Source organism: Galeopterus variegatus, unplaced genomic scaffold, assembly GCF_000696425.1.
Source record: "Galeopterus variegatus unplaced genomic scaffold, G_variegatus-3.0.2 Scaffold5957, whole genome shotgun sequence".
NCBI classification, from domain to species: Eukaryota; Metazoa; Chordata; class Mammalia; order Dermoptera; family Cynocephalidae; genus Galeopterus; species Galeopterus variegatus.
In genome coordinates this window covers 42,218-54,773 of record NW_007732068.1, presented here as the reverse complement: position 1 = coordinate 54,773, position 12,556 = coordinate 42,218, and the positions used below count along the sequence as shown (strand labels likewise).

The 12,556-nt window shown below is 33.2% G+C and overlaps 1 protein-coding gene across 1 annotated transcript in view; it reads right to left on the bottom strand.

Annotated features, from left to right (window-relative positions):
• LOC103605649 (ankyrin repeat domain-containing protein 13C) overlaps nt 1-12,556 on the bottom strand; it is a gene marked incomplete at its 5' end in the record, with an annotated part of 59,183 nt that overhangs the window by 5,223 nt on the left and 41,404 nt on the right. Inside the window, 3 exons of the mRNA XM_008590272.1 lie at nt 2,521-2,621; nt 5,392-5,490; nt 7,274-7,353. Coding sequence (XP_008588494.1) covers nt 2,521-2,621; nt 5,392-5,490; nt 7,274-7,353 — 280 coding nt within the window. The remainder of the gene's footprint in view (nt 1-2,520; nt 2,622-5,391; nt 5,491-7,273; nt 7,354-12,556) is intronic.

Below are 12,556 nucleotides of genomic sequence, written 5' to 3'. Positions count from 1 at the left end.
GTTTTTGAGTGTATCTCTTTGTATAGCATCTTTAGTGGTTGTTCTAGGTATACATTTCCTACATCTAACATCATAATTTCTTGGTGTCATCATTTTACCAGTTCAAGTAAAGCAGACACCTTGTCTCCCTTTATGTACCTTTACCTTCCCCCATATATAATATAACTATAAATAGGAAGTAGGAATGGAGAGATAAAAGACTTTCAAATAGCTTGGCTGTGAAAAGCAAAGATTAAAGCAAGTAGTGGGTATAGTGGAGTTACAGTGATTATTATATTTTGGTAGGTTAGCTGAATATTAAAAGAAGAAAGACCTGAACAAGCCTAACAACTAAGAGGAAAAACGTGGTAGAAAAGAGAGGTGGAAGGTAAAGAAGAAATATGAGATGACTGATAGAGCAAGCTTTTTAAAAGAGCTGGGAGGAGAATAAATCCATAGTACAAATGAAATTATTCAAGCTAAGAAGAGGAGCACCACTTCCACTGTGATAGGAAGGATGGAAGAAAAAGATGGGGTTTGGGACAGAAAAGTCTATATGTGGGCTGGAAGTAGTAAGAGAGGTCTTGTTTGTGACAGTCTCTTTTTGTAACAAAAGAAGTAAAAACTGCTTAGAGTGTAGGAGGAAGTAGTGAGGGAGGATGGAGATTTGATAAAACAGGTTCAAACTTAGCCTTTGAGTAGAATAAGAAAGGAAGCAAATCAGAGAAAAAATCACTCACAATCAGTAAAGCTCTAGCTGATTCTGAAAACGTAATTGTGTTAACAATTTCCAAATTTTTGTAATTTTGCCGATTGTGATTTTTATTCTGAATATAGAAACAGAAATGGTAGAAGATTAAACCAACACAATAATAGAGTTTCATAGGGTTGGCTCAAAAGAAGGATAAATAAATGACAGACACAGCTGATCAAATTCCTTATTATCTATCCCTTGCTAAGAATGTGATTCTGCATAAGAGAAATGCCTGCAAAAAAGCATTGTAGACTTTTTTCTTTCACATATATTCAAAATATTTCTTTTGCATAAAAATCTATATTTTATTTTGGGTTTGATTTGGGTTTGAAACTTAAAAATAGATGCTAATGCAGAGATGGTTTGGAATATTCATCTATTCAACACCTGTCCTCTAGTTTGTCATTGTGCCTCTTAACAGTACCTGGAAGGAAGTCCAATGCTTGAAATATTTTCTGGCCATAAAAAATGGCAGTGGAATTTCAAACTTCTGCTGAAATGTTCACACAACTATCCATTATCCATGGCTAGAACACACAACTGTTGATTGCTTTAGTTTTCTAACCATTTCTGCCTAAGATCTTATCACTGGTTTCTCCCAGCAAACACTGGTTTGCCACAGTGATTTTACATTTCAAAGGGCAGCTACAGCAACATTTTAAAAATTGTTTTAAAGTCAATTTTTTTTTTGGGGGGGGGGGGCGGCTGGCCAGTACGGGAATCCAAACCCTTGATCTTGGTGTTAGAATAATGCACTCTAACAAACTGAGCAACCCAGCCAGCCCTAACGTCTATTTGAATCCAAAAAAATGCTTATTTCCAAGTTTAGAAAATTGAGACAGGTTTAATTTTTAGCAATGAAAACATTATTTGTAGAAGTAAAGCATTTTGGCCTAATTACTCTGAGATGTGGGTTTTTAAATATTGGATGAAACAAGGTAATACATATCTGAGGAATTAGATAAAGATTAGAGTTACTATATATTTATTTTACTCTCCAACTAGAATGCAAAAACAAAAAGGGCAAGAACTTTTCATGTTTCCCATCCCTAGAAGAGTATATGGCACATAGCAAACCCTGATTAAATGTTTGGTAGCTGGATCAATGGATGGTATTAAAGGCTCTCCTGAAGGTTAAATTAATGCTAAAGCTAAGCCTAAGCTCCTAAAATACCTTTAATAGCCTCTTGTTTCCAATTTTCTGATATTTGAGGATACTTCAAAAAATTCACAAAAGGTAAAATGAAAAGATAATACAAATCTTTCCATGAACTTTTTGAACACACCTCCTAAGTTAGAAAGATAAGTATGTGTAAAAATGAGTTTACAGTTCCTAAAGATCATTGCTTAAGATGAAATTAAGTTTAAACATTTAAGACTAAAAATAAATGTATGATTATCACTTTAGCCATCAATATTAACTGCTGACTCCAGAAACATTCCCACTATGCAGAAACTCAGTGTATGCTGAAAACTTGGACTAAACTCCAGTCTCTCTATTTTACATTAAAACATTACTACATCCCACCATTAGTGATCTGGACCTTCTTGTATGAAATATTTTCATATCCTTTACATTTACTTTAAATCAAGTAGAATTAGAACTCTCACCAGATACTTTATATATTTGACAAAGCATGAATATCGATGCATATAGAGAAAAACTTTACAAAAATGTAAGCAACTAGGAAACTTATTTTCCTTTCATACATATTTCTTATTAAATATTAGTAAACAACTTTATATTTCTAATAGACTCTAAAATTACATCTAAATTTTTCTCTTACCTAATTTAACAGGAAAGCCTGGAGGAAGCTTCATCTGAACAAATTCTCTAAGCTTGTTAAAGTGCTTAAACGGAGCTATTACTTCTAAAACATTCAATAATCTGAAAAATGGAAGAAGAAAAAATGTTTTCATTGTTCAAGGTGGTTTGTTTTTACATTGTTTTTTAACCATATTCTTCAAATTTAGACAGTAGTACTGACTTCCAGATATTAAGAATGAGGAAATAACATGCCTTTTTCCTCCTAATTTTTGTTTTGTTTTGTTTAGTTTTGGCAGCTGGCTGGTATTCCTCCTGCTTTTTTTATTTTTCTTTTAACTGTGTCAGGGTTTATAATTTTTGATTATATAGCCATAATTTCTATAGATGTTTGATTTTAGGTCCATATTTTAAAAGATTCAAGGATTACACCTGTCTTCTTCCTGAAGTCTACACAATCCTGAGTTCCTTAATTAGACTCACTGCTAGGGTGGCTGCATTGCAGTCAGTATATCTATCATATGTGTGAAGGCTTTTACGTGCTTAATACCTTGATTTCTTGTATATTTGATAAACTAGTGTTTCTTGTCTTTTATTTCAGATTATACTATCTTTCCCTCTGAACTATAATTTCATAAGGTCTCCTAGCATTCTGTATCACATTAGTCATTATAATACAACTTCTCTTTTCATCTTCTGGTTGAATGGATTTCATTTTCAAGTGGTAGTATTTTTCTTTCAAAAAAGGCCTATGGTTGCCTCTCGAGTTTTTCTATGTCTGAGAATATCTTCAGTTGCCTTGATACATAAATGACATCTTAGCAATATATACTATCATATCACACTTTCTTTTCTTCAGACATGTCAAGACATATTTAAAAATGCAAGGCCAGGCTGATTTTACCTCTTTTCTGCTTGGATGCCTTTATTATTATTATTATTATTAACAATTGAAGCTGATTAGTTTAATCAGTATAATTTATGTTGCTGATCATTCTGTATCAACATTTCTCAGAACTTAATGTTATCCTACAGATTCACTTCTTCATTGCAGAGAAATTTTCTTCTGTCATATTTTGAACACTATTTTAGTTACATTTTGGAGGCTTTCTATTTAATTAGAACCCCAATGATTCTTATGTTGAACCATATGTGCCCTCCTTATTTATTTATTCTTAAGTTCTTTAATTTCTTCTTCCGATGCATTCACTTTGAGCTGTCAAAACTTAATTTTCAGCCACATCTATTCTATTCATTATTGTTTCTAATGTATTTGTTTTGTAATAGTGCTGTTCAGTGCTCAGTTTATTTCCTCAGCTTTACAATCTCCTTTTCATTTCCTTTTACAGTCTTATCATTTCATAGTGATCTAGTTTATTGATTTCATGTTGCTTTTATGTTTTTTTTTTTATAACACTTCCAGGGAATTTTCTTCTGTTCTTTGACCTGTTTTTTATTCTAGCAGTCTTATCATTTCATAGTGATCTAGTTTATTGATTTCATGTTGCTTTTATGTTTTTTTTTTATAACACTTCCAGGGAATTTTCTTCTGTTCTTTGACCTGTTTTTTATTCTAGAGTAAACTCTTTGTCTGGCTTTTGCATGCTTTTGCATCCTTATTTCACTTTTTTTTTTAGGTTACAATTGCCAAATTTTATAAATTGTAAGATATCTATTTTTTCACATACAAACATACCTGAAATTGGGATAATTCCTAAAATTGATGGCATCTTAACATTAGCTACATTTTTCTTCTTTACTAATAAGTAGAATATAAAATTATTGTACCTTTGAGTAAACTGGATCCTAGATACAATGAATTATGGCAGATTTGTACATGTGGCTAATTCCTTTCTCACATTTTCTGAGACTTATCTCTCTCTAACTGTAGTTTGAGGTCTGTATAGAACATTCTATGTACTTTTCTAAAGCTTGGTTATGGGGCAAGGACAGGAAGTATGCTATATGTATGGACTTTGTTGGAAAATATGGGTCCTGCTGTCTTTTCTGAGAATTTTTTTTAATGTACTTGTCCAGTTTTGTTTTTCTTTTGTTTTGTTTTGACTGTATTAGACCAAACTGGAAGGGTAAAACACTAGGAAGAGAAGAAAATCTAGGGCCTTCAACTCATCCCCCTCCCCTGACTTTAGTGAGGAGCCTAAAGCTACAGTTCTATCAGTGCCAGCTCTAGCTACCCACCTTCCATTCCACCCATCTCTTCAAATTGGATTTTTTTAAAGGAAGCATCTGGTGAGTACAGGTTAAAAAGAATATATTCAAGATTTTCACTAGAAAAATGTTTATAATGGTGAAAAACTATGAACAACCAAAATGTTTACCAGTAGGGGAATCACAAAATAGATTACAGTACATCAATACTACAAAATACCAAGGAAACAGGAAAAAGAATAAGATAGATAAAAATATAATTACTCTAAGAATTCCAAGATACATTCGCTTCCAAAAGAAAAAAAGAAACTTACAGAACAAAATGCAAACTATTCCCCCATTTTTATAAAAAAATGCAAAAACACAGGTAAGTCTAGATAAAAACAGACCAAATAGTCACTAACTATTAATGTGGTAAAAAGAAAGTATCATTTTTTATTATATAAACTTCCACACTTTTAGACATTTTTACAATAAGCATATAATCAGGCATGACTTTTATAATTTAAGAAAAACTATTCAAAAATGTATCTGGTGAAAATAAAAATATTAATACTTTGGTGAACCAAAAAATTTCTAGGAAAAGGGTGCACATACCATCAACACAATGGCTATTTGCTTTTATATTTCAAACGCCTCAAATGGACCACTCAGATGGAAATTTTGTAGCCTTTATGGTTTAATAACTTCGTTCATAAACATGTATAATTAGTAACAAACTTACGACTCAATCCCTAAGGGAAATTCCTGACTCATGGCTATCGTGGCTTTAAAGGTTTTCTTACTCTCTTTACACACCAGTTCTCTACCCAAATGAGGAGCTCTAAAATGGAGGGAAAAAAAAAGAATGTTAGGAATGTTTTTTCATAGGCTATCACCTTTCTAAGAAGAAGCTATTATCTTCCAGTGACATTCATTAGTATTTCAATTTTTCTTTCTCTGTCTACAGAACTAAATTAAAATTATGCTAAGTGGGAAAAAGTTGTATATAAGAAATGAGACACAGATAACAAAAACAGAAAATAGTGAAAGTTCAGAAGAAAATTATCAGACCTCAACTAATTTCACACTGAATATACTTTTAACAATCACTATTTGTAGGAACAAAGAAAATCACTAGAAAAAACAAACTTTTAAAAGTATCATTGTATATCTTTAAAATTACTTAATTCAGTCTTCTTTACTGTCTACTACAGTCTCAGCATTGATCAATTAGAAGTATTGTGAAGAATAAAGAATTCTATGTTAACTATTGTCAAAAGACAAAATAACAATGAATTTTGTTTAAAGATCTAATTGACTTTTAATTGTGATTCTAGGATAGGGCAACACCTTGTTCTATAAAATAGAATGAGTGTGGGCCGAGCCCATGGCGCACTCGGGAGAGTGCGGTGCTGGGAGTGCGGCAGCGCTCCCGCCGTGGGTTCAGATCCTATATAGGGATGGCCTGTGCGCTCACAGCGCTCACTGGCTGAGCGCGGTGCGGCCGGTCTCAAAAAGAAAAAAAAATAAAAATAGAATGAGTGTTTCAATGGGCTGAGCCGAGGAGGTTGGTTTTAAAGACAGAAAATGGCTAAAGAAAGCAGAAATGGAACAAAAAGCAGAATGGTCATTTTAACGTTACTTTCCTTACAGGATTAAAACAAAGGGGACTTCCTTACTATGGTGACTCAGTTTGGCTAGAATCTCCTGGTTTTTTGGAAAACTGCCCCATTTCAAAAGTTTGATTTTTTGGCACTCAGCACAAGTGACTACATTCTGGTTCAGTCTGGTCTGCTGAGGTCTAGTGAAGGAGGCTAGTCCATAAGGACCTCCCATAAAATTTGTCTAACACTATTGAATATAAAGATAGAAACATTCTAGGGAAGTTAGAAAAAAAAATAAACTTCTTAATAAGAAAAAAAACATGATGACAACTTCTTCCTGAGCATAGGAGTAGGTAATATTTTATTCTCCACCAAAAGGACATAATGATTGGCCAGAATAAACTTTTTTTTCTCTTTCACTCAAAACAAACCTTTTCTTTATTCATTCATCATTCTTTTAGTCAATAAATATGTACTGAATATGAGCTATGAGCCAGGTACTCTACTGTTAGTAATATAACATTAAGCAAAGGTCCTGTGGAAGGATGGTGAGAAGTAGTCCAGCAAAGGCTGAAACAAAAGGATAATGACAGGAAATGAGCTGGGAAAGGCAAGAAGGAGACAATAGTGAATAGCCTTACAAATCATGCTAAAGAATCAGGATAATCACGAAATACAAAAATTCATCATACTGGAAAATCTCAAAGAAACACTGCATTAGGCAATCCTCTACATTATATTTCCGTAGAACAATGTCCTATAGTTTTTTTGCTGTGTGTAAATTGGCAGGAGGGATGTAAAAGAAGGCTCTACAACCTTACTCAGAGTGTACATAATTTGGGATAATTCTCTCTCATCATGCTTAATCCATATTTTTAAAAGGCAGAAGAACTGCTTCAGACAAAAAATATACCAATAATTCTCTCTCTAAAATAATTATTCCACCTAAATATTCACATATTCTGATTTTACAAACTGCTCTTTCTAAAAACCAAATAATATATTTAAAAAACCACCTACTTTCCATTTTCAGCAGATATATATTCTTCCCATGTAATAGTGTTCTGAGGAGGTGGGGTAAGGGACTGTCTTCGAACCGGCTGCCAAAGAGTAAAAAAGAAAAAGAGAGAACGGGTTGGGGGATGAAAAAAGAAAACTGTCATAATTTTCAAAAATATAAAATTAAAACATACAGTAAACTATTTAAACTATCAATCTACTTAATCTCTTCAAAATAATACTTGAAGAGGTTTCTTCCAAGATAGTTCCATGGTGATTTAAGCTCTTTTAGTAGTATTAAATTTTTTTCTAAACCCCACTAAGAAGACAAGTATTAATGTAATAGTATACATTCATTCAATGTTTCAATCATCTAAAATGTTCCTGGCATTATGCTAGATGCTGAACATGGACAATACATAGAAGTGTAAGAACTAACTCTGACTTCAAGGAACTTATACTTCAGTTGGAAAGAAAAATAAAATACAGACACGAACAGTTAACAGTTAACCAGTAAGACACAATAGTATATTTTCAAATGAAATTACAGAAAACAAAGTAGTACGGGGGAGTTCAGAAAAGATAGCAATTTTCTATGGACAGTAAATCAAGCCCATGTAATTAGACCTCAGATTTCAATAAAGATAAAATACAGAGATTATTTTAAAGGCAGGGAGAATTAATGATGAAAAACATAAGTAGACTGATTTATTTGAACTAGGGGAGAAAAGCTCAAAAGAGAGACCAAAGGTCATAAAGGTCAGATTTTAAAACTTCCACCCTGTCTTTGTTAATAAATATGAATTTGGATCACTATACAATAAACTGGCAATAAAGAACTAAACTAGGGAGTGGCACTCGAAATTGAAAATTGCTAAGGAAAAACAAACAGGACAGACTGTGGAGCAAAACGGCAGTAAGTGAAGAATGATATAAATAACGAAATAAATAGTAACATCAGGAGAGGGTCCCATTCAGAAGAGGGCAGTTCTGGATATAGTGAGTGTTAAGATATTAATAAGCAGTATGATACAGTTGATAAAAATCAAAGACTTTTAAAATACAAAACTGAATTAGAATCCCAACTCCAACACCTTATGTGAATCGGGGGGGGGGGCAAGTTATTTTCTATTAGGTCCATTTAACTCACCTGTAAGACAGCAATATAGCCACCTACCTCATAGTAAAAAATTAAAAGACATAAAGTATGTAAAGAGTTTAGTGCCTGGCAGAAAATAAAGTGTTCAGTAAGTAATTTATATTGGGAAGTTCCTAGAGGACAATTACAGAAAGAAGAGGAAAGAAAGAAAAGGAATTCTCTAACTAGATGAAAAATAAGAAAACAGACATTGCTGATTGAGTCCTAAAAACCACAGTTAGGAAAAAAAGAGGAAAGAATGGAGCTAGAGAAGTAAAGGAAAAAAATGAGAGCATCGAGGTATTGAAGAAACCAGAATATGTCATCTCAAAACATGCCTCTTTGTCATTAAATTATTTTTGAGCTGAAGGCAATTAAGAAACAGAAAATGAAGAAAATATTTTCTCTATCTTCCCCCTTTTTTGCCTAAAGACAGCATATAAATTCTTCTTTACTGTAGACAACTCTAGACTCTTATAAACCCAGACAGGTATACACCAGAGGAATCTGCAAACAAACCTTATTCCATTAGTTTCCTCCCACATATTTGCCTTCCCAGTTTCCTGCCCTTGTAAGCCTAAAACCACTTTTCTTTGTCCTGTCATCTCTCTACAAATTTACTGTTCTTTGTTGAAGATGTTATATATGGTGGAGTTCTAAGCCACCATTTTGAGTTACTTTGCACTGAGGTTTCTCCTGCATGATGTGCGCTGTATGCATTAATAAGCTTGTTCGCTTTTCTCGTTAGTCCGTCTACTGTTTCAGAGGTCCATCCAAAATAAGAACATTGGTAGAGATAAAGATTAGCCTCCCGTACAGTATCATGGAAGCCAAAAGAAAAGATTATTTCAATATACTACAGAAACTTTTTAAAAAAGAAGCCTGAAAAAAAGGCTATAGATTTTGTTGGTTAGAGGTCATTGATGACTCTGAATAGCAGCAGAAGGATGTGGGAAGAAAGGAAACCAACAGTTTTTTAGTGTAAGGCAATATGAAAGACAACATTCTTTGAGAAGCTTACCAAAAAACAGACAGAATGTAGACAATTATAATTCAGGGTAATGGGAGCTATGATAGAAGGATCTAAAGGATGACATAAAAGTACACCAAAGAGGTTTCTGACTTAGACTGCGGGAGCCAAAAGATGCAGACTGGTGAGCTGAGGAGTCTAACTGAAAGAGAACAAAACCAGTTGAAGGAACTGGGGAAAACACAATAGTGAGAAAAAGCATGCTGTGTGTCTAGTTAGCATGAGCAGCATACATGATGTTTAGTAACAAGAGTTAAGGCTAAGTGGGGCAAGACACAGATGAGAAAAAGTAGTTTGAAAGAGTTTTGTATACAAAGTAGATTTTACTTTACTTGGGAAGCAAAGGGCAAATATTTTGAACAATATAATATAATAGTTAAAACACAACTCTGGAGCCATACCGACCAAATCCTGGCTTAGCCAATTACTATCTGACTATGCACAAATTATTCAACATCTTTTGCCTCTTAACCTCACAGGGTTAGTATGAGGATAAAAAGGTTAATAAATGTAAAGTGCTTAAAACAGTACCTTACACATAATAAGTACTCTATACATTTTAGTTATTGAGCATAGGTGTAACATGGTTCAATCTATTTCTGGGTGATCACTCTGGAAACAGTGTGTAAGTTAGGAAGCTATCTCAGTAATCCAAATGAGAAATAATAAAGCCACGATGTTTAGAAATGAAAGGACAAAAATAGATTCAAGAGCTCTTTAGGACTTCATGATTGATCAGATATAGGAATAAGAGGAAAAGTTACTAAGAAGTCCAAAGACAAACTTCAGGTTGTTGACTTGGGTAACTTACGGAATAGATGATGGTGCCACTACCCAAGACAGAGAAAATAGAAAAGAAAGAAATTTGTTTGATCAGATTTAAAATACTAAATTTTAGATATCAATGTTTATTCAACTATATATTGGGAGAAAGGTCAGAATTTAAGGTATACATTTGGGTGAGAGTTACAATGTTTATGTGTTAACTGAAGCATTAGTATGTATTCACTGATGAGATGTCAGAAATTGTTAGTTGTCTCGCCAATATCAGTTCTCCCGTTCTCCTTTGTAAAAGAACGTCCCCTACAAATTTTTAGCTGAGCACATGACTTCCCAGAATAAAGACTTCTTTTCTAGCCAACCTTGCAGCTAGGTGTTACCATGTGACTAAATTCTAACCAACAGGATGTGAGCAGAGTGACATGTGCGACTTTTAATTGGATTCTCAAACAGAACTGGAATGCCTTCTCCTTCCTAATTACTATTAGGAAGTACTCTTCAGGCTGGCTGGAATATGAAACTGCTAATAAATCATCTTATACCACGTGGACATGGACTACATGCTAGGAATGGTAGGGAAATAAGACCAAAAAAATGCTAGGTCTGAGATTAACCCACAGAGCAGAAAACCACTCAAACTCAGATTTTTACATGAGAGAAAAATAAACTATCTTGTTTATGTCACTGTTATCTTGGGATCTCTTATAAGCAGTCAAATTCATATCATAAGCAATACCAAATTTAATATATACAGTGGAATACTATACACAATAATATGGGATGTGGCAATGGCTTATCAGGAAAATGACAAGCAGGCTTAAAAGCTAATTAGTGACACTCACAAAAACATTACATAGGCTGCCCAGTTAGCTCAGTTGGTTAGACAGTGTTCTAACAACAAAGTCAAGAGTTCGGATCCCCATAATGACCAGCCGCAAGAAAAAAAAAAGAAAAATTAGGTAATACAGTGTCTAAGGATAAAATAACTGAAGGCAGAGAGTTAACAGAACCTGTAATTTTAGAGGAAACAGCTGGAAAAATTTATGACCGGTGCTCCATGAAGAACCACAGCAGACTAATCCCACCTCCACCCAAACCTCTATCAATTAAAGACTCATTTGCCACATGATTAGATAGTATGGTATGTCACATAATTATATTTTTTCAGGCATCTCCTCTAAGTTTCTTCTATTTCCAACAGAATTCTTTCTGTATGGTATACTATACATTCCCCATCTTAGTAGAGACTAATGAATATAACTTAACCTTTTATTGGGCACTTTATCACATCATTATAAATATTAATTATTATATACTAAAAATGCCTTTTTTAGTTTGTTTATTCTAATTGGTCCTTTTCATATACTGATATTTCTAGCTGAATCCTTCAGTGTCCCCTCTATACTGATGCCATGGTTGTCTAATGAAACAGGAAGACATGAAGACATGAACACCAGATAGCTTTCTAATGTTATTCCAACAAGTCAATCAGCTCTGTAACTGAAATGCCATCAAGCCTTTCCCTCATATTAAAAATAAAAATTCTGGGGCTGGCCAGATAGCTCAGTTGAATAGAGTGTGGTGTTGATAACACCAAGGTCAAGGGTTCAGATCCCTGTACCAACCAACCAGCCAAAAAATAAAAATTAAATAAAAAAAAATAAAACTCTGATGACTGTTTTCCTTGAAGTGTATAGTAAATATTTTATTTATTTATGTTTATTCTTATAATTTTATATGGCAAACATTTCTGGAAGTTTAAGATATTCATGCATTTTATACCTATGTATTTCTATGTAGATTTTATATATAAAGAAAAAAAATCCATAGTCACTAACAGGCTTAACTCAATATTCTGTACATACAGTTGCTATACAATAAATGTTTTTATCAATTACTCTGTCTAATAGGGCATTGTTCTCTCCTCCAAGAATAACTGGTTAGGACAAGCAATAAGAAAAAAGCACCAAAAATATAAGAGCAAGTATCTATAACCTAAGAGTTTATGGGCAATTAAAGTTTACTATCAAAATTTTTGTCAAAAATATATACTATATATTTGAACCACATCTGAAAAGGAAGAAGAGAAGGAGGACTAGGCATGGCAAAAGTAGTCAAATGGCAAATAATTCCTCCTAAGTGCTACCTATAAGCCATTTCTTATGGAAATTAAAACAAGTTATTTGGCTGGGGGAAAAAAAAGAAAAACCCAAAAGCTATTCATTTATAATAAAGAATATATAAATTCATTCTGAAAAAGATGAGACATTTATTTTTAAAACTGAAATTCTATTAATACATGGCTTTAAAATGTAGTATTTTAATGTCTTTTGAATAAGAAATCACATATATTTTC